Raw genomic sequence first — 24,538 nt, 5'->3', positions numbered from 1 at the left:
GAGCTATGTGTCTTGTGATTTGTGCTGTGTTGTGGGGGTCCAGTGCATTTCTGCCTTGGAGGTCTCTGCTGTTAGTGTAGATTTCTATTGAGACCCTCCATGAAGGTGGATGTGTGGTTTGTGTTTTTATGTGAGGGCTGTGATGGTGCTGTACTGGAGGGCTGTCTGTTCCACGTGGTGTGTTGCAGGTGTTGACTTTCTCCTCTTGACCAGCTAGTCCAGTCTTGGCTGGAGAGTGCATGGCTTCCAATTTGGAGATATAAGCGCATCTCACACAAGTCTGAGTGTTGGGAGGGAAGAAGAGGGGTTGTCTGTGTACATGAAGCAGTTGCTACACTGTCTCAGAATGCCCAAGTTCACCAGGTTAATAGGAGAAAGCACAGGAAACTGACCTTTAGACATGCCAGGAGGGATGGGCGTTTTGAGGCAATGTTACAACTGCCTCATGTACACAGACAACCCTCTCCTCCTACCTCCAAACACTAATACATGCGAGAGATGCAATTATAAAGCCAAACTAGAGGCTAAGCTCTCTCAACCCAAGACTGGATCAGACAGTCAGGAGGAGAAGGGAAATACTTGCATCACACCACCAGTCTCACATAGACCCATTATACCAGCACTGGCAAAAAACACACATAAATAAACAAAAACATACTCGGAGACTCTAAATAAAAATCTGCAAAAGCAACAGAGACCTCCAAAGCAGACATCCAAGCAGCCTCCACCCCCACCACAAACCATGAAACATATACTTCACAAAACTAATGTGCAACGCAATCACAGCCCTTAAGGCAAAATAACATACCCAACATACTAGTAATAGGTGACTCTATAGTCAGGCACACTGACGTCCCACTCACTAGGCTGAATAAGAAGAAGGTTACTGTTAGCTGCCTGTCGGGTGCCAGGATCTGCCACATAACAAAAGCACTCAGGTCACTCCAGAACAAGTACAAATATGACTCTGTCATTTTCCATGTTGGTGTGAATGACCTGAGCCATAGCTCCCTGGACTACATGAAAAGAGACATGAAAGAGCTCTCTGATCACATAACCCAGGCCGGTATGACCCTGACCCTGAGTACCATCTTGCCCTCACAAAGAATGATACCACGGTATAAAGAAAAAAAATTATCAATTTCAACAATTGGCTAAGTTTCTGGTGTCATTCAAATGGGATCCAGTGTCTGTCTGCTGGGATGACATGCTCAACAAGCCACGCTGCTTCGCTAGAGACGGCTTGCACCTGTCACTGTTAGGCTTTCGAATACTGGCCAAGGCTCTTGCCACCTCCATAGTGCCTTTTTTTAGGCAAGGCTCAAAAGACAAGCCCACTGCCGTAAATAGCACAAGTAACAAAAAACTGAGGGTAATGCTACTCACTGACAGAAGTCTAAACCTCAAAATGCATGCACTCGAGGCACTCCTCAGTGTGGAGAAAATCAATATATGTGCAGTAAGAGAAACCTGGTTTAAGGCTGCAGAGAGCACCCCAGCACTACCAGTCTACAACTCATACCATAAATTTCGACCACAGAATCCGGACCGAAATACAAAAGGTGGGGGCTTATCCATATTCATCCAGGTTAGTGGCACAGCCTGATGTTTCAGAGATCATCCACGTGCAACTAACAATGGGCAAAACTGCAATTCAAATTGTAGCTTGCTACAGATCACCCACCATGTCCCAGGACCCCCATTCCGTGTTTCTGGAAACACTGGGAAACATAAATGTCCTACCAAACACCCTAATATTAGGTAATTTCAGTTACCCAAACATTAACTGGGAGAACTACTCAAGTACTAACTCCCTTGCCCAACATTTCGTAGAATTTATAAACTCAAATGCCATGGATCAGCTGGTCAACACTCCCACCAGAGGTGACAATATATTGGACTTGGTAATCATCAACATGGGCGACCAGTGTTCCACACTGGTGGTCAACCCCTTGCTGGTTAGATCTGATCATAAACAAATCACTTTGGATATTCACATTCCGCCCCCACCCCTGGACAAGGAAACCACCGTGAAAACTTTTGAAAAGCAAACTTCACATTACGTAAGACCAAGGTGGAAAGTTTCAAAGCCCCCATGCTAAAGGTTAACACTGTCCAAGCTGCAAAATCCTTTACTAATGCATTCTATGGGCACCTACAAGAATGCATGGATCATGCTATCCCAAACAAAACCAAGACTCACTCCTCCAAGAAAAGGAAACCAGTCTGGTGGACCCCTGCCATAAACAAGCTATACAATAGCAAGAGAAAACTAGTACAGAAAAGAGCAAAATCCCAAGAAGGGAAGACATCCCTGATCAGTATCAGCAAGAAATTACTATCTCTCATAAAATCATCCAAGGCTAGCTTCGAAAGAAAAATTGCCAAGTACTCCAAAGATAACCACAAGGCATGCTTTAGCTATGTCAAGAATCTAAGTGGCAATGCTCAGATCTGCTCGGAGTTGGTGTAAAATGGCACAAAATACACTGAACCGACCGATATCGCCAACATCCTGGCAGACAGGCTCAGTGCAAAATTCACCCCCCTCTCACCCCCAAAAGGGCCCATAATCATACCAGAAGAATGTAGAGCCCTGACACCACAGACACTCAGGTTAAAACAGCCCTCTCCAAAGCCAACAGCACAGCATCAGTGGGACCGGACGGTGCCCCAGGCTGCATCCTACACAAGCTCAAAGACTAACTAACCCCTCACCTAAACACACTGTTCAAACTCAGCCTCTCCACAGGCTACATACCCATAGAGTGGCATACAACAATAGTTATTCCACTCCACAAAGGTGGAGTCACAACAGACCCTGGGAACTATCGCCCTATAAGCCTGACTAGCTTGGTCTGCAAGGCTATGGAGCGCATCATCATGAAACTCATTAACAGAGACATTGGGAACCTCCAAATACTGGACCCTACCCAGTTTGGATTTAAGGGCAGATCATGCCTCCTAAACCTGGTGGACATCTTTGAAACAGTTACCAAAGCTATAGACAAGGGTAAGGTGATACACACAGCCTACCTAGACCTCACAAAGGCCTTCAACACCATTCCCCATTCTGGTATCATAGACAAGCTCACCAGCCTGAACATAAACCCCTATGTCACAAGATGGGTTGCCAACTGGCTTACAGACAGAACCCACATGGTGAGAGTTGTGGGAGCTAGGTCTGACTCTAAACCGGTTACAAGTGGCGTTCCCCAGGGCTCAGTCCTAGGACTCCTCCTGTTTGGCATATACTTCTCAGAGGTACAGACAAGCACAGGAGGACTATGGCTGACCAAGTTCGCAGGCAACTGCAAACTAGGGGCTATAATTGACTCTCCGGCTAACACAGATATCCTCCAAAAGGGTCTCACTGAGACGGATACCTGGTGTCAAAATCATGGCCTCAAGCTAAATGTCAGAAAGTGCATAGTCATCCCCTTTGGAAAAAACAAAGTACCCACAAACTATCACATAGGTGGTAGTCCCCTAAATACGCAAAACGTAATAAGGGATCTGGGGACCCAAGTAGATTGTAATCTCTCCTTTGATAATCACATTGCCAAAGTGGTTAGAAAATCCTTCTATGCGGCCCATCTAATCACAAAAGGGTTTGCATCCAGATCAAAAAAGGTCATTGTGCCCCTCTACTCATCACTCATCAGACCCATCATAGAGTACAACGCCCCATTTGGGATGTACCGTGCAATACACCTGCAACAGCTGGAAAGACCACAGAAGTACCTCACCAAGAGGATCACTGGCCTCAAACAGATGCCCTATGCAGCTCGACTGAAGAAACTCCATCTGTACTCGGTTGCATACTGCCTACTCAGAGGTGATCTCTGCCTGACATACAAGGCCATGTCCAACCCAGAATTGATGGACATGCTCCACCTAAAGAAAACCTTATCCCCTTGTGCCACACTCTCTAGGGATCTAAACCTCACCACAACAATAAATAGGACGTGCTGGAGGGATAGATTCCTGTCCCAGAGACTTCCCATGCTTTGGAACAAGATTCCAGTCTACATTAGGCAGAGCTCCCCGCTAACACTCTTCAAGAGAAACCCTGACAAGTGGATGGGAAACAGAAAGTTTACCCCGGGATCACTTCAGTGGCCCTGCTGGACAGAGGCACAGGGAACTAATCTAAGGGGGCGGCGAAAGCCAACACATTCTGAATAGGCTTATAAATGCCTTTGGGCAGATAGCCTAGTACCTACCTATGAACCTAAGAAGCACAAGCAAAATAAGGTAATAAAGTGGGAAGAAACACAATGACAGTAAAAGCAGATGAATAAAGTGCAATTTTTTTATAACAATCGAAAACGAGCAAACTGATTTAAACAAATTACCCAGTTAACCAGTAAAAAACTCAAAACTGAGCCCTCTTCCAGCAGTCTTCAGTCAGACAAGTTCTAACCACACACTCCTGCCACTAGGGTGCAGGGGAACCTTTTCCAAAAACGATGGCCTGGATTAGTGCTCAAGTTATACAAACAAAGCTAGAGTCAGCAGGCCTGAATCTAGTCTGTGCTACAGCAGACAAGGCACACCAATATCAGAAAAACAGTTCAAATAAGCAGGCACAGTAAGCCTTTAACCCAAAATTCCCAGCTCATAAGGGCAGAATCTAGCCTCTCTTCCAACAAGAGTGCTGACCACAAACCTTCTTAATGTAAAATAACTGGCCTGGAGACCAAGTGCTTAAACCAGAACTGATACACTTTTAGAATAACAGACACTGAGCCTTCAGTCAGCAATTGCCAACTTAGAAGTATGTAGGCTACCTGTCCTGCCACAACAGTGCAGACCACAAATCTTAATGTAAAGCAACTGGTCTGAAGCCCAAGTGCTTTAACCAAAAGACTTAGAATAACAGTTATAATTTAATCAGGCTACTACCAAGCAGTAATGAATGCAGCAGAATAAACACAATTGAGTATTTTTAAGAAGAGGCAAAAGCAAAATAAGGTAATAAAGTAGGAAGAAACACAAATACAGTAAAAGCAGATAAAGTGCAATTTTTTTTATATAACAATAGAAAACGAACAAACTGATTTAAACAAATTTCACAATTAACCAGTAAAAAACTTCAGAACTGAGCCCTGTTCCAGCAGTCTTCAATCAGACAAGTTCAGGGCCTAAGTGGGTATGCCTACTCAAATATTCTCTCTGTATTAGGCAGGATGAGCTAATGAGACTATACTAGGATAGAACTAAGACAGAGGTGAACAGATAGGAATGGTAGGAGTGTCTGAAATCAAAATATGATCTCACTGTACTCTGTTGAGTGAGCAAATGAGATGGGCCCAGGTGGAGTGTTCAAACACAAATTTACAGGAGGGGGCGGTCAATTCCAAAGCCACCAAGATTAATGACAACAAAAACAGGGAGTGGGTGGGAAAACTAACTGCAGACAGAGAGAGAAAGAGCTCACAATTTTCAGTGAAACAAATAAATAAGCAGATAAATGCAGTACTATTTTTAACACAATATTCAATGAAACAATAAAACAGAAAAAATAAAATGCAGTACTATCTTATAACACTGCAAGTTTGTACTTATCTCAGCTTGTAATCAAGTTGATGTAGGTATGTAAAAGCTAACCAGACAGCTCCAGTATGCAGCTATTCAGCAGAAATAATTTCAGAGATAAGGGACTAAGACTTTAAGACACAGAGAAACCCTCTAGGGTAAGACTTCTACACCGAATATCAATGAAGTGAGAAGAATAAACCCACTAACTGCAGACAGAGAGAGAGAGCTCACAATTTTCAGTGAAACAAATAAATAAGCAGATAAATGCATACTATTTTTAACACAGTATTCAGTGAAACAATAAAACAGAAAAAATAAAATGCAGTACTATCTTATAACACTGCAAGTTTGTACTTATCTCAGCTTGTAATAAAGTTGATGTAGGTATGTAACAGCTAACCAAACAGCTCAAGTATGCAGCTATTCAGCATAACATACTGTTTGTCACTAGAAGACTGTCTTGACTGTTATTACTTTATTTTAATGTTTTGACAGGAAAATATTGCAGAACTTTGATTTTTCAGGCCATAAACATTATTTACTCTATGTATGACTCTGTTCTGTGTGTTTTAACATTAGAACACAAGTTTACTGCAAAAGTAGGTTATCTGAATGTACTGAGATTTTGCTCTCTGACAAGAAAAAAATTTTAATTGCTGCCATTGCATTTTAATGTGGGTAAAGTGCGTGGACTAGTTTTTAACACTGTTTTGGCACATTGGCTGCTTTGGTGTTTAGATTTTGCACTGGAAATTTCATAATTTCTCTTTTAATTTTTGTCAGTTGTAAAAGAATTCTGAACACATTTCAAACCTGTCTTAGGACAGTTTGGCAGAGTTTAGTTGTGTGGGGACATGCATATTACTAGAAACTTTTAAGTGCTTGCTTTTATACATTATCCACTACTGTAAGTTTATTATTCTGGTGTTGTCTCCTCTAATTTGATGGAGCCTAACTCTGGTGCTTCTCATTAAATCTCATTTAACCTAAAAAGAAAAAAACAAAAGACAAATATGCCTCAGCCCACAGTTTGTGATTCTGTCAGGGCCACTGCTCGTCCCGCATAACACTTACCTTTGCCCCATCTTTCTTTAGTGTAGCTTTGCCAGCCACTGTGAAATGGTGTTAATAGACACATCCTCTGGGGCTGTTCTAGGACTTGGTACAGGTGTGTGAGAACCAAACCTTTTAGATGCAGGAGTAGTCACAGGTAAGAAACACCTTGCCAGACCTAATACTCTGTCCCCAGAGATTTTATCTAGTAATGAAGTTGACAAGCAAAAGAAATAGAAACATCATCATGCAGCTGCTCATCTATAGTTGTTTTCTTGGCTAAGAGTGTTCTACAGTCCACTAGTTCTGGTGGTTGTGTTCCCATACATGGCTCTAGTGCAAGTGTGGCTAGAAACCTTTCTCTTTCTGAAAATGGTAATGAATCTGATGAGGACAGTGATGATTTCCAAGTTTCAGTCCATTCACTTTAATTCTTTGGAAGGTGAACTTGAGCTTTAGTCTAAACAAGTGTTCATTTCTCCTCAGAGTTTGGTAGATTCAGTGATGTTTCTGCTTGGGAGCAGTTGGGCACTACATCAGTGCTAGGCAGTGTACGTGACCTTATAGAGGATGAGATGTCCAAATCTCTGGCCTCCCTCCATCGTACTTGCCTTGGAAGATGTTTATGATGCTGCCTGCAAAAAAACAGGATCTAATCCGGCTGCCTGCTCAGATTAAAAAGTCCTTGGCTGCGTCTAATCCAGCACCCCCCTTGTAGAGAGGGAAAATAGGAAATCATTTGAAATTTCAGCACCCGCTAGAAAGGGTCCTGAAACACTGAGACTCAGTGGGTAAAAAAACAGACTTGTTCTAAGTCCAAGATGGGCAATTCCCAGAATATTTCCTTTTCTTCACTGTATGGTGATCCTGGAGTTGTATATATATATATATGTTTGGGGTATGTGAGGATTGTACCCCCCACATCGGGGTATGCATGGCCCCCCTACAAAAAAAAGGAGTTTAAAGGAGAAAAGTGATGTTCAAGATTCAGTCTTTTCCTGGATTTTTGGCATGTTGGCACTCTGCATTTTGATTGCTGACATCTCAGTAGGGAGCCAGGAAAATAGAACTTCAGGGCAAAGGGATGTTTCTTGCTAGTACTCTAGCCTTCAGAGTGTTAAATTATCAAGGCTATATCTGGAATTTTATTTTAATGTACGTGTACAGTTTAGATGATTTTTGCTGCAGCCTTATCTACAGGGCAAAAGTCTTGTATGAATGAAATTTTCTAATTTGACTCCGGTTTTGAAACATGCTCAGAGAGGTGTGCATGTATGCGCAGATACATTCTTGAGAAATGCTGCTGCTTCTGTTGTAATAATAAGGTATGCTTGGTTACGTATTAGAACTCCTCTGATGTAAAAGCAGAAATGTTGATTGCATTTTTTAGTTTTGAATTAGCATTTTGGCCCTTGTCGCAAACAGTGGGATGACCTAGTCAAATTAATACATGTGGTATCTAGGATGTTTCATGTACCCAAGTCTCCCAGAATAAGGTGCCTTTCTTCAAGGGGCAAAACAAACAAAAATCCCAGCAAAACAAAAGTGAGGGATCCAAAAGGAAATGGCAGGGAGATAATTCTTTGAAACAAAGAGAGGAGTTCCTTTCAGAAAAAGCATCAACCCCTTGCAAAGGAATGACTGTGCCAAACCACAGAGTACCTCAAACCCCCTCTTGCCTTTCTTTCTCTCCCTCCATACCCTGGCATTCTCTCAACCTTGCAGCCTGGCCACAAATAGTCTTAGAGAAATGGATTCTGAGAATAATTCTGAGAGGATAAACTTGGCAGTGGATAGAAAATCCCCACCCTTTTAAGGGGAATTCCCCTACAGCCACCAGACCATACAGATCTGTTTCCTTCAATGATTCATCACATGGTAGAAGCAGAGGTCATAAAACCAGTGCCTGTGATACACAAAGTTGAAAGAGTTCTGTGCCTGTATTACATAGGGTTGAAAAAGTTTAAAGAGTCTTTAGAGAAGGTTGGATCCCTCCTTTCCTTTCTAGACTTCAAGTTAGACCCTCACAAATCCTTCCTTACACCCTCTAAATGAATTGTTTTCCTGGGGTGTTGGATAGACGCATTGAAAAGGGTGGCCTTTCTGCCAAAAGACAAAGTCCTGACTTATTGGATCATTTTCTTGTATTTGTTTCTTCTGGACATGACCTTGGCCAAAAAGTTCCTCAAAATGCTAGGCCTCATGACACCAGTGATCCTCATGATACTACTAGCCAGATTACACATGAAGACAGTTCAATGGTACTTGAAGAATTGTTGGACCCAGCTTCTTCCTGCTTTGGATTTCCAGGTACTGTTACTGGGATTTGTGAAACAGGAAATGTGATGGAGGGATCAACTGTCTGTGACTCAAGGATTCTTATTTCTCTATTCAGAGCCCATTCCAATCTGTCCAGACAGACTATTCAGATTTTGTGTAGGGAGCAGTGTCCATGCGATTCCAGTGCAAGGCTTGTGGGATCCTTAGGATGTGTCGAAGCACATAAACATAAAATAGATGTTGGCAGTGATTCATACCTTACGTTTTTCATTTCTTATGGACTCTGCATCCTCTTTTAGTGGTTGAGTAGAGTAAAAAAAGTGGTTGACAGACTGAGCAGATCCTGTACATCATGACTGGAAGCTCCATGTAGAGGTCTTCCAGAACTGGATCCACATGTGGGGAACATCCCAAGTAGATGTATTTGCCTCCTTTCAAAACAGACAACTGAAAACATTTTGTTTAAGATGCCTTTGCATCCATGCTTGAAAGTCAGATGCTGTGTCATTCCTAAAACTGGGAATGTTCCTGAATTAATTTTCACTCTTTCTAATGATTCCCAAGGAACTTTTAAAGATTCAGAAAGAATGAGCAAAGATCATTGTGGTAACCCCCTTTTGGCCCAGGCAAAGTTGGGTCTAACTTTTACTACAATTGGCCAAGGACAATTGCCACAAGCTTCCCTCACAGACTGGATCTGCTAACACAGCATCAGGAGTGAATAGTACACCCCAACTTAGACCAGTTACAATTGACAGCCTGGATGATTCTGTTTTGATATTAAGGTGCTTGTTCCAAGAGGATGTGCACCAGGTTTTAAAGGAGGCAAGAAAACCTACAGCTAGAAAATCTCATGTTTACAAGTGGAGGAGGTTTTTTTAATAGTGCTTAGCCAATAAAAGAGATCCCAAAAGGGCTGACCTCCTCTGGTTTTAAATATTTGTGAGTTACTTAAAGATGGTTTGTCATATGCTTCAATCAAAGTGAATCTTTCATTTATCGGAAGACTACTTTACTCATAGCTTTGACATCTGCAGGGTGAGTCTCTAAACTGCAAGCATAGTGGGCCAATCCTGTCTGATTTTTCAGAAGGACATGGTTGTATTACATACTAATCTATTATTCATGCCTACATTTTTTTTTTAAATTTACCTTAAATCAAGCCGTCAGTCTCCGTGTGTTACATCCAGATCCAAGAAAAAGGGAGAAAAGATTCTGTATACCTTGGACTCACACAGGCAGCTCTGATACTACCTTGACAGAACAATGCCCTTTAAGGAATGACGAACAGCTGTTTGTCTCCTGTATGGGGGCTGGGAAAAATCAGTCTGTCCCTAAGCAAACTATTATATGATGATTGTCTTCTGCCTTTGTTTTCTTTTTCTCCCACTATGGTAAATCTCTTCAGGCAAGGTTAAAGTTCACTCGACTAGGGCCTTAACCTCTTTGATGGCATATTGGAAAGGAATGGGACTCTAGAAGTATTCTAGAGACAGCAACGTGGTCCTCTGTTCATACCTTCACAAAGTACTATGAACTGGATTCTTTTTCAGGTTTCAGAATCAGAGGCAGTAGGAATGACGAACATAGTACAATTGTGCAAATCCTACTTACCTGTAGCAATAGATGCTTGAATTTTTCACTGCCTCAGTGGCCAAAGCCACCAGCCATTTCCAGATTATGCATAGTTCAGATGAGTTTCAACGTCTTTGATTCGGTTGTTAGATTTGTTTTTATATGATGGTGTGATTGGCTGTGAATTTACTCTTGCTAGATTATTCTGGTTTCAGATACTTTTTTTGTCCTCCTTTATGGATGCAAGAAAGCCTGAACACTCACTCCTTGTGACAGCTGAAGACTTCCCTTTTAGGATATGCACAGCCAATCAGCTGTCACAGGAAGAGAGATGGTAATCTAAGCTTTTGAAAGCTGGCCAGGACTGGGCTACCTTGGCAGGTAACCCAAATTACCACTGAAGCATTGATAAATTTGAACATCTACTAGAACTACTACTACTACTACTACAGGTTAAGTAGGACTTGTACATCTGCATATTTCTTTTGTGTTTTCCATTTACATTCAAAGTGCCATGGCTTTGTGAGTAATGAGTGAGAGCTGTAGTGCATAGTGATGTGTTTCTGTGATGTTCATCTAGTTTGAGAGTTAAAGCAGCAGTCTGTAATATTACTTTGGAGAAAGAGACTTGTGTGTCTAATATCTTTTGGCAAGAATTCTCCTAATGGCACAGTTTACTATTGGCAAAACATGGCATTTTATACAATTTCTCTCCATTTTGTTAATGTTAACTGAAGGTTGATTATGTTATGTTGGGGGGGGGGGTGTAGTAGGAAAAAAGGGAAAGTGTTTAAAGTGTTTGTGTGACGTTTTGGAGGTCCTGTGTCATTGAAACTAAATACAGTCAAGGGCGCAAGGTCAGCTGTAGTTCTGTGATGAAATAAGATTATTTTATCATTTTTGTGCTGCCCCCTCAAGTGGAAAACAGATGCCCTTTTTACTTGTACACCAGTAGAACTATGCGTGGCTCACTTAAGCGCCCTGGGGAAACAGCTAGTTCTGATTCAAATTGATATATCCTTTGGGGTTTAATTTGGTAGTGGCATATAAAGGAGCATTTACACATGTGGTATAACTGTATGTTTAAATGTATGATATTATCGAGGAATGACTGAGAAAAAAAAATCATATTTTTATAGTTTCCACAGGATCATACCAATGTTTGTGCTTACAGTGCTGACCTTAAATCTGACTGCTGCTTCTCAGGCTTTTTCACAAGAACAGAGGGTACAGTGGCTTAATTAATTACCCCTAGGAGTGGTTCATTTGGCAGCAGTTAGGCAAGCAGAAGAAGAGTAGCAGCAGGGAGACTGAGCAAGGCCAGTGGATGGTAGTAATATGGAGGAGGTAACGTACAGCGAAAAATAAACAAACATTTGTTGTTTTTATGTTGGCAGCCATGATGCATGTAATTCTAATCCACATATTCAGCAGGCAGTAGACAGTTACTACTCGGGCCAAACTTTCTGCAGTCTTCATTCCCTCATTCTTTTTGGAGAGAGCTGCCTGAAGATAAGAACTGTGTACTCACCAACCTCATGGCCATCATCTTGCTCGATTCCCTCCCTCAGTATACCTTTAAGGAGGAATATGCTTTAGACTGTGGGCTGTCTAGAGATTAATTCCTGACAGACTTGGATGTGTGCAGTATGTATATTTTAATTGTCTGTGTAGGTGAGATAGATTTGGTCATAACAACAACAAAATTATATGAGCGAAGATTTATCTATTTTTGGAAAACACTTCAGCTGTATAAAGCTCTGGAACCCTCCTGTTCTACAGTTATTGCCCATTATAGCTAGAGCTTTTTGCTCAGCTCTTAGTTTCTCTCTGTATTACTTAGCTCTCACAGCAGTGTTTAATGAACGGTGGGAGCTCTCACCTTTTCAGTTCTAGCACCACTATTTAGTATATTATTGTCTATTCACAGCAGCAGTAGCAGCACAGCTTGAAGAAAATGTCACTCAGCTCTCTACTTAGTCAAGGCATCTTACAGAACATAAGGGATTATTTATAGATTTCCAGTGTGGCCAGAATGATTTTTGTTTAAAGACAAATCTTGCGCATCTGTTTGGAAGAAAAAGTTAACTTGCATTGCTTAAGACAAAAAACTAACTGTTGCCACCCTTACCTAGTTTTGTTTGAAAATTGAATTATTCTTGTTCGTCACTTGCAGTTGAACACAAAAGTGACATTTAAATCTGATCGTAATAATATTTGATCAGCAGTGAGAAAACAACCAAGAATGAAGGAAAAGAGGGAATGTTTAACCAGGGGAAACAGTAAAGGTGAAGCTTATTTCCAGATGTAAACCAAGAATGCAAGTAAGTAAATTCCCTGGGCCACAAAGTACACATATAGCAGCTGCAGAATTCAAACCCAGGCCCAATGTTCAAGGATTTGAAATGCAGTACTGTGCTATTTCTCTGTTAGGAGGTAATGGTGATGCCCAGCATCATCACAGGTAACGTCACTCTAATGATTATTGTTACAAGCATCTGTAGTCCAGGGATCTCAAGCAGCCCTCAAAGCAGCATAATTATAAATGAGGGAAGCAACTGCTCTACTTTTCTAACTACACGGCCTACATTTATTTTTATCTTGGAGACTGTGGCCATTGTTTGCATTTGCTATTTCTCAAACAGCACCAGTGGTTATTTGAGTTTGCTACCACTGACCTAGATTAACGTTACCTGTGATGATGCTGGGCATCACCGTTCCAAGTTTCTTGACTAGTATCTCCTGGCAGAAAAACACTGCATTTCAAATCCTTCAACACTGGCCTGGGTTTGAATTCTGCAGGTGCCATATTTGTACTTTGTGTCCCAGGGGAATTTACTTCCTTGCATTTTTGGGTTACACCTGGAAATAAGCTTCACTTTTATGGTTTTATCTGGTTAAACACGTCGTCTTTTCCTTCTTTCTTGTCTATTTTGTATTTATTTATTTATTTCCAGATGTTTTTCATCTCACATTGCTGCAGTCCTTACATATGGGTAGTCCGCTGTCCTCGGTCGGCCCGAATACCAAAGTATTAGGCTGACGTCGGTCAAGGCGCTTAAAACTGACATCAGGACGTCAGGGTACAAAAGCGCATGACCGACGTCATATCCTCAGTCTTTTTTGCCGCATGGTCCGATGCAGAAGCAGCGTTGCAAGTGCCGTTCTGAAATTTTTCGAGTTCGAGTTTCAGACCGAATCCAAGTTGGCTAAGTACCTAGAATATTTTGGTTTTTCTTGCCTCAGTGTATTACGGATGTCAGAAAAAGTGAATAACTGTATTTCTTGTGGGAAACAGATACCGCATAGGGATTATCATTCTTTGTGCATTCCTTGTTTGGGGCCTGAGCACGGCGTTGTCGGGTGTCGCTTTGTGCTAGGTTCAATAAGCGCACTATTAAGCGAAGGTTAGATTGTGCTAGGCTGGTCTTGAAGCGGTGCAATTATAATATGCCGTCGGACTCTCCGGCGCCAAGAAGCGCAAGACAAAACAGTTAAACCGAGGCAAGATGAGTCGTCCGTTCCGGACGCAGGTTCTTTAGAGGCTTCAGTGGAACCGGTGGTTCCGACGGAGACTTCTCTGGAGTCTCAGGGGGAGACTTTGATTTTGCAGGATGTGGCCTCTCAAGAGGCAGGTCAGGCTGAAGGGGCTTCTCAGGTTACTGTACTCCCCTCCCTTCCTAGGGTGATTAGGCCCTCTCCTTCTGTTTCCAAGGCTTGTCCCAGAGGCAGGCCAGGTTTAGCTTCTGTTGGTGTCACTCCTAGTTCAGCAGGGTCTGTGCCTAAGAAGCACATGCTTAAAATGGCAGAAGATATGATTACTCTGATTAGAGGTTCTTTGCCCCCTCCTGATAAGAGGCCTAGGGTGGAGCCAGAGTTGGGAAGTTTTGAGCAGGCTTCGATGTTTCAGAGTCTTCGGCTGAAGACTTGCAGGAGTACTCTCCTTATTCGGATTCTGATGCAGATGATTCCACTCCTTCTGCTTCTCCTCCAGAGGATTTTTCTTTTTCAGAGACACTTCATTCTATGAGGGAACATTTTAAGTGGGAAGGTCAGGACTTCTCTGATTCTCGGAAAAGGCTTAGGGAATTTTTGCTTTTACCCCAACATAGGCCCTTGGCTATACCCCCTGTTCTGGATGTTGTGGAAGATGTGTTTTCAGAGGCTTCACTTAATCCTGATTCTCTGCCTCCTGCGCCTGTTAAACTGGATAGGTATTACAGGGTGCCTGAGGCTCATAAATATCTTTATAAGAGTCCTAGGGCGGACCCAGAAACTATTAGTCAGGGACCTAAGGGTGTCAAGGCCTCTGTTGTAACATCCGGTTCCTCTAGATAAAGAGGCCAGAGCTTTGGATAGATGGGGAAAGAAGGTCTATACATCTTCTACCTTAGCTATGAGGGCTTTGAATTGCCAGTTTCATATGTTGAAATATCAAAACTTTCTTCTTTCTCAATTGAAGTCTAAGGTGGATGCTCTGGCGGAAGGCATTGAGTGTAAAGAATTACAAGATTTGGTGCATGTCTCTGAACAGGTGGGTAAGCATTCATTACAATGTGGTTTTGATGCTGTGCAGGCCTCGTCTAGGGTGGCTGCCACTGGTTCAGTTCTTCGCAGGCACGCCTGGCTGAAGGATAAGAATTTATCTGACCATGTTAAGACAAGGATTTTGGATGCTCCTTTGCAGTCTGATGTGTTGTTTGGTTCACCTGTGGAGTCAGTCTTGAAGAAAATGGAAGACAAGGCTAAGTCTATGCAGGCTGTTAAAGATTTTTGCAAGTTCAGCCTCAGTTTAGTAGGAATTGGCCTGCTAAGGGGTGGACGTATCCTTCTTATGATTCTCAGTCTAGGGGTAGATCTAGGCGTGGTAGGGGCAGAGCTCAGAGTTCTTTCAGACCTAGAACAGGAGTTCACCTGCACAATCTTGGTGAGGGCAGGGGCCAGTCCTTTCGTAAACAGGCCCAATGACCTACTTTTTCAGCTGCCAGATCCTTCTTGCCTGGCAGCACCTTTGGGAGGAAGGTTGGCACTCTTCAAGGAAAATTGGATTTTGATTACCCAAGACAAATGGGTATTGGATATCATACACCAAGGTTACAAGTTTTATTTCCATACCTTGCCTCCTTTCAAAGGCATGCCAGACGTTCCTCCTCAGCAAAGACTAGAGGCTCACAAACAAATTTCTCTACTACTTCAAATAGGGGCCATACAACCGGTTCCTCTGCCAGAAGTGGGCCTAGGATTTTATTCTCGCCTGTTTCTAGTACCAAAGAAAGGGAACACGTGGAGACCAATTTTGGATTTATCTATCCTCAACACATATCTGGACATTCCCAAGTTCAAAATGTTGACGTTGCAACAGCTTTTACCTCTGCTGGGCAAAGATCACTGGATGGTGACTCTGGACCTCAAGGAGGCTTACCTTCATGTTCCTATCAGGCTCAGTTGCAGGAAGTATCTGCGTTTTGGATGGGACTTTTCATTATCAGTTCTCTGCATTGCCCTTTGGCTTATCTACTGCGCCCAGAGTGTTCACGAAGGTTCTGGCTCCAGTGGTAGCTTTCTTCAGGCTAAGAGGAATACAAATCTATCCTTATTTGGACGATTGCCTGATTCTGGCCCAAGGAAAGGACGAACTTCTTCATCATTTACAGTATGTGATGGCAGTGTTAAGATGCCTGGGGTATTCTGTGAGCGAAATAAAGTCCAGTCTAGTACCCTCTCAGGACATGTGCTTTCTGGGTGTGAGACTGAATACAGCATCCCAGATGGCCTTTTTGACCCCGGACAAACAAAAGAATCTTTCTCTTTACTTCCACCAATTGTCTCGTCAGTCCAGGCTGACTGCAAGGACAGTCCTTCAAGCCTTGGGGTTCATGGCATCTTGTATTCTGGTACTTCCCAATGCCAAACTGCATATGAGGAAGCTACAATGGTATCTCAAAAATGTATGGACGCAGCACTGCCAAGATTTGGACACCGTCATTCAGATAATACCTTGCATTCAAAAGGAATTTTTGTGGTGGGCTCAGGAATGTCACCTAAACAAGGGACTCTCTGTGACCCGACCAGATGCGAGTCAGATTTTAACGACAGATGCCTCAGACAAAGCTTGGGGAGCTCATCTAAATGGAAAATGGGTACAAGACACGTGGCCTGCCAGACTTCAACATTTACATATCAACTTGAAGGAGATGTTAGCAGTCCAATTTGCATTGATAGCTTTCAAGGATTTACTTCTTCCAGGGCAGGTGTTGATTCAAACAGACAACACAACTGTCATGTGGTACATCAACAAGCAAGGGGACATTCATATCCTCTATGCAGACAAGCAATGATTTTGTGGGAGACTGCTCTCAGTTTACAGCTAAATCTTCAGGCAAGGTTTCTGCCAGGAGCACAGAACTCCTTAGCAGATGTGTTGAGCAGACAAATTATGGATCCCCACGAGTGGAAATTGGATCCTCATGTATTTCAGAAATTAACAGTGTTATGGGGAACTCCAGACATAGATCTGTTCGCTTCTCCACTAAATTACCAGCTGCCAAAGTTTTGCACAAAAGGTTTCATCCCACAGCTTGGAAAGTGGATGCTCTCTCATTCAATTGGAGCAATCTTCACGTGTATGCCTTTCCACCTCTGCCTCTCCTCCCAAAGGTACTCCTGAAGGTCAGACAGGACAAGCCAAACATGATTTTAATAGCTCCGGATTGGCCTCGACAGCACTGGTACCCATTACTGAGAAGTCTGGTAGGAGCCTCCATGGCCTTTGCCTTCGATTCCTCACCTGCTGTCTCAGGAGAACAGTCATTTACTCAATGTCAAACTTCACTCTCTACATCTAACAGCCTGGCATATTCTGTTTTAAACCCTGGAGGGTCTCAGCTTCCACAACAAGTTTTGAATGTTATTTTGGAGGCCAGAAGGCCTAGTACAAGGAAAGTTTACGAGATAAATGGAGGAGATTTTTATTTTGGAGTACAGCAAAGGACTTTGATGTTTCTAAACCTAATTTAAGTGTTGCTCTTCAATACCTTACTGAGTTATTGGACAAAGGTTTGTCCTTCTCCTCTATAAAGGTTCATGCTGCAGCGATTTCTGCTCACTATGACTGTGACCCACCATTATTTTCTCATCCTTTGTTTAAGCAATTCCTTAGAGGGGCAAAGAATATAAGACCCCCACGTAGAGCTCCTACTCCTGCTTGGGATCTCAATTTTGTGTTGGAGAAACTCACTCTACAACCTTTTGAGCCTGCAGCAACTGCCATTACCTCTGCGAGAAGGGTTTCTGAATTACAGGCCCTTATGGCGGTTGAGCCTTTCTTAATTTTCCACAAGGATAGGGTGTCTTTGCGTACTAACCCTTCTTTTATGCCTAAAGTGGTTTCTAGTGTGGCTTTAAACCAAACTATTCATTTGCCTACTTTTTATGCAAACCCCCAAAATAAAGGGGAGAGGATTTTGCACACTTTGGATATACACAGACAGTTGTGATATTATTTGAGCAGAACTAAAGGGTTCAGGCAGTCTCAGCAGTTGTTTGTTTCTTTTGCTTTGGGTTCTCAGGGCAAACCTGTTTCAAAACAAACTATTTCTAAGTGGATTGGTTTTGTATTGCTTTCTGTTATTCCCATCATGGTAAGGAGATTCCAGCGGGATTAGGCCTCATTCCACTAGGGCTACTGCCACTTCTACAGCTTTTTAAGGGTGGCTACTAAAGATATTTTGGAAGCAGCTACTTGGAGTTCAGTGCATACTTTCTCTAAGCATTACCACCTTCCACTTTACTCTAAATCTAGGGCTGGATTTGCCACTGCAATTTTACAGGGCATTTTGGCAGCCCCTAATGCTTTATAGTTTTGCCATCCTCCCTTACCTCTGCTTTGGGATTCTACCCATATGTAAGGACTGCAGCAATGTGAGATGAAGAACATAGTACTGTTTTGTACCTACCATAAATGTAGATGTTCGAAGATCCACATTGCTGCAGTCCAAATTACCCTCCCTCCTTCCCCTCTGTAGTTAGAGGTGGTGGTGTGGTTTGGGTTGTACATATTGTAAATATGGTTAGTGCAGGGGTGGTTGGTTATTTTTTGCTGTTTTTTGGCTTTGGCCTTTCTTGTTAGGGCCTTCTGACATCTGGGGCAAGAAAAGACTGAGGATATGACGTCGGTCATGCGCTTTTGTACCCTGGCCCTGATGTCAGTTTTAAGCCTAATACTTTGGTATTCGGGCCGACCGAGGACAGCGGACTACCCATATGTAAGGACTGCAGCAATGTGGATCTTCGAACATCTACATTTATGGTAGGTACAAAACTGTACTTTTGATGACTGGGGAGGTCCACTGGGCTGAAGGAACACGTTTTCAGTGGAGGCCTGGGGAGAAAAGCTCCATATTACATAGTAAAAATAAGCAAAAAGTAATATTACGTAGTAAGACTTAGCAAAGTACAATTGTAAAATAGGAGCAACATCCATTACATACATATGTACTAGATTAGAGAACAAGTTGTACAGAGGTAGTAGATCATGTGTACATGGTTATTAAAGCAATTGTAAATCATCTGTACGTAGTTATAAAAACTAACATTTGTAAGATTGCAGTAAATACAATTTTTTTCCAGAAAAGCGGATAATAAAGGTGGAAAGTACATTATTTACTATGTATACATTCATGATATTGATGTATTTAGAGAGAGGCAGTTGTATAATAGAAAAAGTGGAGTGCACGGAAGCGTTGATATTCTTTGTTAAATAGCATCAAAATGTATATGTTGGTTAGAGTCATTCCCAGATTGGGGAGAGAGAAGACAGATTTATTTATTATTTTATTTATTTTTATTTTACATTTGTTGACCGGGACTGTCTGACTGAGCTGAAGAGCCTTTTTTCAGCGGAGGCCCAGGGAGAAAAGCTCCAACATATTATACAATTTTCATTATAAATTAGCATTAAACAGCAATGATACAGGATTATTACAAGGCATTAAGTAGCAATACAATGTTATACAGTGTCAATAATCAGGAGTATAGCAAAACTATTTCAAGATGTATAAAACTAAATATGTCATTAAGATGAATATAGTTTTGGGGTAAGTGGTTAAAAAAACCCAGTTTTATCACAATGTAGTTGCATGAAGACAAGACAGTTACAATAGAATGTTTCTCTGAGGCGATTTGCTTAATATATTTTAGAAGACAGTAGAAAGAGTAGTCAAGGAGGATTAGAGAGAGCTAGTGAGAAGAGTGAGTTAAGGGCAGAAAGTAGATTAAGGTATGAGAAGTAGGGGAGGAGGGAGAGTGCAGTGGCAGAACCAGTGACTTTTAAAGTTCTCTTTGGTGGGTGTCTTAAATTGTTTAGGATGTGTAAGGGTCCTGATTTCTAGTGGGAGCCTATTCCAGGCAATAGTGGGGTGATAGTTGTATATGTTGTGTCCAAATTTTGACTTGGGTTTGTAGATTTGTGGTAGGTCTTGGTTAGAGCTTCGGAGAGGTCTGGAGGGAGAATAATGGGAAATGAGAAGGGATAGTGCTGAGCAGTAGGAAGGCTGCTGTAGGATAGAATGGATGATCTGGAGCTGAGAAAGAAGAAGTTGGTGGGGTAATTCAAGCCAGTTTAGGTGTTTTACAGAGAGACAGTGATGGGATTTGTAGGTTTGTTGGGCCGCAAATGTAGATACCTTGTTGCAGGTAGAGTTGAGTTTGGTCAGGAGTGCTGAGTTAGGATTTGTGAGAATTTGAGAATTGTACATGAGACTGGGTAGAAGGTAGGTAAGAGAGAGTAATCTTGGCTTCAGAGGTAAGGAACTTCTTGTTATGGTAAAGGAACCCTAGTTTTGAATGAGTCTTTTTGATACAGTTATTAACATGCAAGTCAAATTTAAGCTGATCCGTCGATGGTTACGCCTAAGAGATTAGTGCTTGATTCTACCTGAATGGGAGTGTTATTAAGGGACTGTATAGAAAAGGAGGGTTTAATGTTGTTGAACATTTTAGGTAGGAAGAGTAACAGCTTAGTTTTTTTAGGTTTAATGATGAGTTGGTTGCTGGAGAGCCATGTTTCAACTAAGTTAAAAGATGCCTGAGTAGCCTGAGTAATGTAATTACTGTACACGTGTGCCTGGACCCTTTAATTCTCATTTAGCTAAACATACAAGCTTTCTGTTTAAATGCAGTTAATGTAAAATTACTGATTATTTTTGAGTTTGTACGATTTATGATATGATTAGTCTGAAGGACTTTAACTAGAATATAGTGTCAGAACCAGCAACCAATGCCAAAAACATTTTCTTAATTACTAGATGTGTGCCCCATTTCTGAAGTTTTCAGTTTCTTTCCCATAAGTAAACTGTTTTGGCAAATGGCTAGGATGGAGTTTTAAAATGATAGTATATCTTTTGAAGAGATTGAACATTGGCCCTTTAAGCTAAATTATGCCTTAAACAGACTATTTCTCCTTTCATTGTACGTTTTGAAAGGAATAAGAGAAGTCTTACCAAAATAGGTAAGCCTGTTGGAATAATCAAAAGATTATGTTGTGTAAATAGAGAATGCACTTAAGTGTTTTGTAAGCAATTTTATCCAGTAACAACTATTCCTGTACTCACTAACTTGGATTCTCCTGGAATTAACTCACATTGATTACACTTTCTAACATTCCTAGCATTATTTACAAACTGATTTCACCTCGATATCCCATTGTTCCCATTTACTCTTCTTTTTTGCTTAGTAGGTAAATGCAATCAAAATGTACTAGTTACCATCAATGAGTTCCACAGATTTATTTAGTTGTTTTTTATTCTGTTTCATGTATTATTTCACTTTTCTGCTTTTATGACTCTGTTTCATGAATTATTGTAACTCTAGAGCTTTCCTTCCCGTGCCCCTGCTGAAAGTGGGTTTATTGCTCATTTGGACTTTCCCTGTAAACAAATGCAAATAAAAATAAAACAAATAATAACATGAAAACAGTGAATGTCTCCATGTCTTGATGTTGAAAATCAATATAACCTGTCTTGTCCTACCCCCTTTTTATTTTTACTAAAAATGTCTGGCTAAATCTATATTTTTTCAGAATTGGCAAAGGTTTTCAAGGAGTTATGAAACGGTGGGGATTTAAAGGACAGCCTGCGTCACATGGACAAACCAAAACACATAGGAGACCTGGAGCATCTGGCCCTGGAGGGGTATGTATTCCATGGAGGCATTGCTAAAACCTTGGTAAACGGCTTTTCTGTTTCGATTATATTGTATTAATAGGCTTTCTTTTCTAGAGGAGTTATTTTCGTCATTTACATTGCTATAGAAATATGCTTGATGTAATAGAATTGCCATTCTGATTACAAAAGAAACAACACTGGTGTAAAAATTAATTTTTCTAGTGTCTGTTACATAACTGTTCTCCTTGCTTCTGCTGTATTCTGTATAACTGGTGTGTACTCCATGCAAGGTGTATAATTGTTACATATCTGTTTTTATATTCACTATTTGTACCTCTACTGCTTGCTCCTCCTGAAAATTGGCCTGGCCCAGCATGGCAAATCCAGCTAATGAAATTAAAATGAATGACTGTTCCTGTAATAAACCCATTTTTTCATCCAAAAGCCTCTCCCATCCCTCCAAAAAAATTGTTGCTCAGATTTTAAGATATTTTTTAACAAATATTTTATTGATTCAGCACTTGCAAAATAGTTGTCAGAGAAATACAGTAGCATTATAATGCAAAAATGAAACAAGACAGAAAAAAGAAGCATTGGTTCACATTGCACATAATTTGAAAGGTCCTATATGCAAGCCCCCATTGCCTCAGTCTGACCCACGTGGGAGGAGGTTTTGCTAAAAAGAAAAACCATGATCATTTACAGAAGAGAAAAATAAACTCCAGTACCTTTTAAAATTTAATAAACACTGTCCTCCTAGCAGTGCTAGAGTTTGTGTTCATTCATAGTAATGCTTCAATGTCCATTGGTCCCATCTTCCATTATCTGAAAATAATGGCACAAAAAAACGCAGCTAGTCTCAGCCATAACCATTCTGTTTTGCTTATAGGAAATGTCTAATTCATAGTACCTAGCACCCAGAAGTCAGTCTGGCCTTTTTTTTTTTTTTGGGGGGGGGGGTTGTCCAGCACCTAGTGCCTCAACTACTCTTGCCCATATTCTAAAGGAAACTGAACAGAGCAAAAGTAGGTGTAGATAGTCTGCAGCTACTGATGCACATCTTCAACATAAAATTTCCTTCCTCCAACCCCCACCTATAAAGTCTCACAGGGGAGTTTGCCATAGCCATACCATTCTCTGAACTGAGTGAAGACCATGGCTGGGGTTAAAGTTCCTCCATGAGGTGAGGCTTTCATCTCTCTGCCCTTGTTTGATAGTGCTATACACCATTTTGGATTTTAGAAGGTTAAGGGCAGATACAAACGTTTCTGTAAGAACTCCTTACTAGGATGTTGTTGCACCTTAGGAAAAGATTGAGTCCTTATAAATCTTTCCCAACCAGCTGTGATCATTACCTATAAATTTCTGATAGCATAGCAACTGGCTGTAGATATTAACTCGAGGTATTGCTACATCTCTTATATTGCTATGGGTTTGGCAATCCAAGTATTGTTGATACGATAGAAAAGAATTCCCGTGTGCATCTGCAAACAGGTCTGTCAGGGTTTAATTTCCCCAAGTCTTTTGAGGTTCTAGTACCATGATGGGAATGGACCCCATTCCTAAGTCAACATATGATTAAAGTTCATGAAATTAGTATTGTTTCATTCTTTGATGTTAGCCAAAAGTGCTTTTCACAGCACCAGCAGTGTGCCCAGCATTGACACCTTCTGCAGTTCATATTGACATCTGATGTCATTTTCATTCGTTCCTCAACCTATGGGTTTCAGATCTGACTCGGCCACTTTATAAGACCAAGATTCAAAGCTTGAGCTCCTCCTTTTCTACCCATAATACCTCATTCTCCCAAATCACCTCAGATCTCATTTGCTGCTCGTTGTGGGAGCCTCAAGGTTTCACTGATCATCAGCTCCTAGAAATCTTAACTCATTTAAAAAAAAAAAGTCTTTGGTCTAGTTAGATTTTTTCCCATTGTTTTTCTGCCATTCGGGTTCCTTTCTTCTTCTATTTTTCCTTTCCTTTAAAGTTAACATAGTGTTTTTGGGTTATTATGGCTGATAAGCCAGATAAACTTTTGGGTTTTAAAAAAATGCACTTCCTGTGGGCACAAGATTCCCTTATCTGATGCCCACAGGGAGTGCGTTTACTGTCTAAGCCCAGCGCACCTAGAAAGTACATGTAACATTTGCAAAATGAATAAACTGATGACAGTTCCTCAAGACACAGATTCAGATTGAGGTTTTGCCAGCTTGGTCCCCCTCCAGAGCCATGAGCAGACACTCTCCCTTCCATCCTGTAGCTCCTTCTCTGATCCGAACTTCTGCTTCAGAGTCATTGGATCCGATGGCCCCCAGAACCGAGACATCAGATCTGGTAGTTGTCATCACTTCGAGTCTGACCATTTCCCTGACATGCTCAGCTCTGACCCCATAGGGGCCAAGTGCATCTCGGAATGGAAATCTAGATGTTAAGTCCGGGGGGCTTACTTTGATTTTGAAGTTTGTGGAGCTGTCTCTACCCCTCAGAGACCTGGCATTCGACAGCTCAGTGCCAACTCTCCCATCAGAGAGGAGGATTTGCGGGGGCTCTGGAGAAGTTTGCTTTTTCAGCTTCGGTTCTGGAGGAATGACTGTCCGGTCCTTGGTGCCCATCTGCCTTTGTTGTGGTGGAGAAGGTCCTCTCCTGGCCTAGGGAACTCACAATTCTCCCACCGTCAGATCCGATTCCTACCTCCTTGGAATCTTTGACTGAGGTCTCATGTCTCCATACAGGAGGCAGTAGTGGACTAGCCGGTCCAAGGAAGCCTCCAATCTCTTACACCATTGGAACCCTGTATCTCTTCTGATACCTCCCCGGAGCATCCCACTGAAGATTTCCCCCAGAAGAGAAAGTGTAAAAGAAGACACCTGGATTTCCCTCAAGGAATCAATCATGACAGACATTGATTTGAGGAAGGGGGGCCA

General features: G+C 41.7%; 1 protein-coding gene across 1 annotated transcript in view; it reads left to right on the top strand.

Annotated features, from left to right (window-relative positions):
• MRPL3 (mitochondrial ribosomal protein L3) overlaps nt 1-24,538 on the top strand; it is a 780,509-nt gene that overhangs the window by 394,290 nt on the left and 361,681 nt on the right. Inside the window, 1 exon segment of the mRNA XM_044066729.1 lies at nt 21,530-21,641. Coding sequence (XP_043922664.1) covers nt 21,530-21,641 — 112 coding nt within the window.

The sequence above is a fragment of the Protopterus annectens genome, chromosome 3.part1, assembly GCF_019279795.1.
Source record: "Protopterus annectens isolate FY-2018-M chromosome 3.part1, PAN1.0, whole genome shotgun sequence".
Classification (NCBI taxonomy): domain Eukaryota; kingdom Metazoa; phylum Chordata; order Ceratodontiformes; family Protopteridae; genus Protopterus; species Protopterus annectens.
Note: the sequence above shows the minus strand (reverse complement) of the source record. Positions and strands in the feature narration are given on the sequence as shown.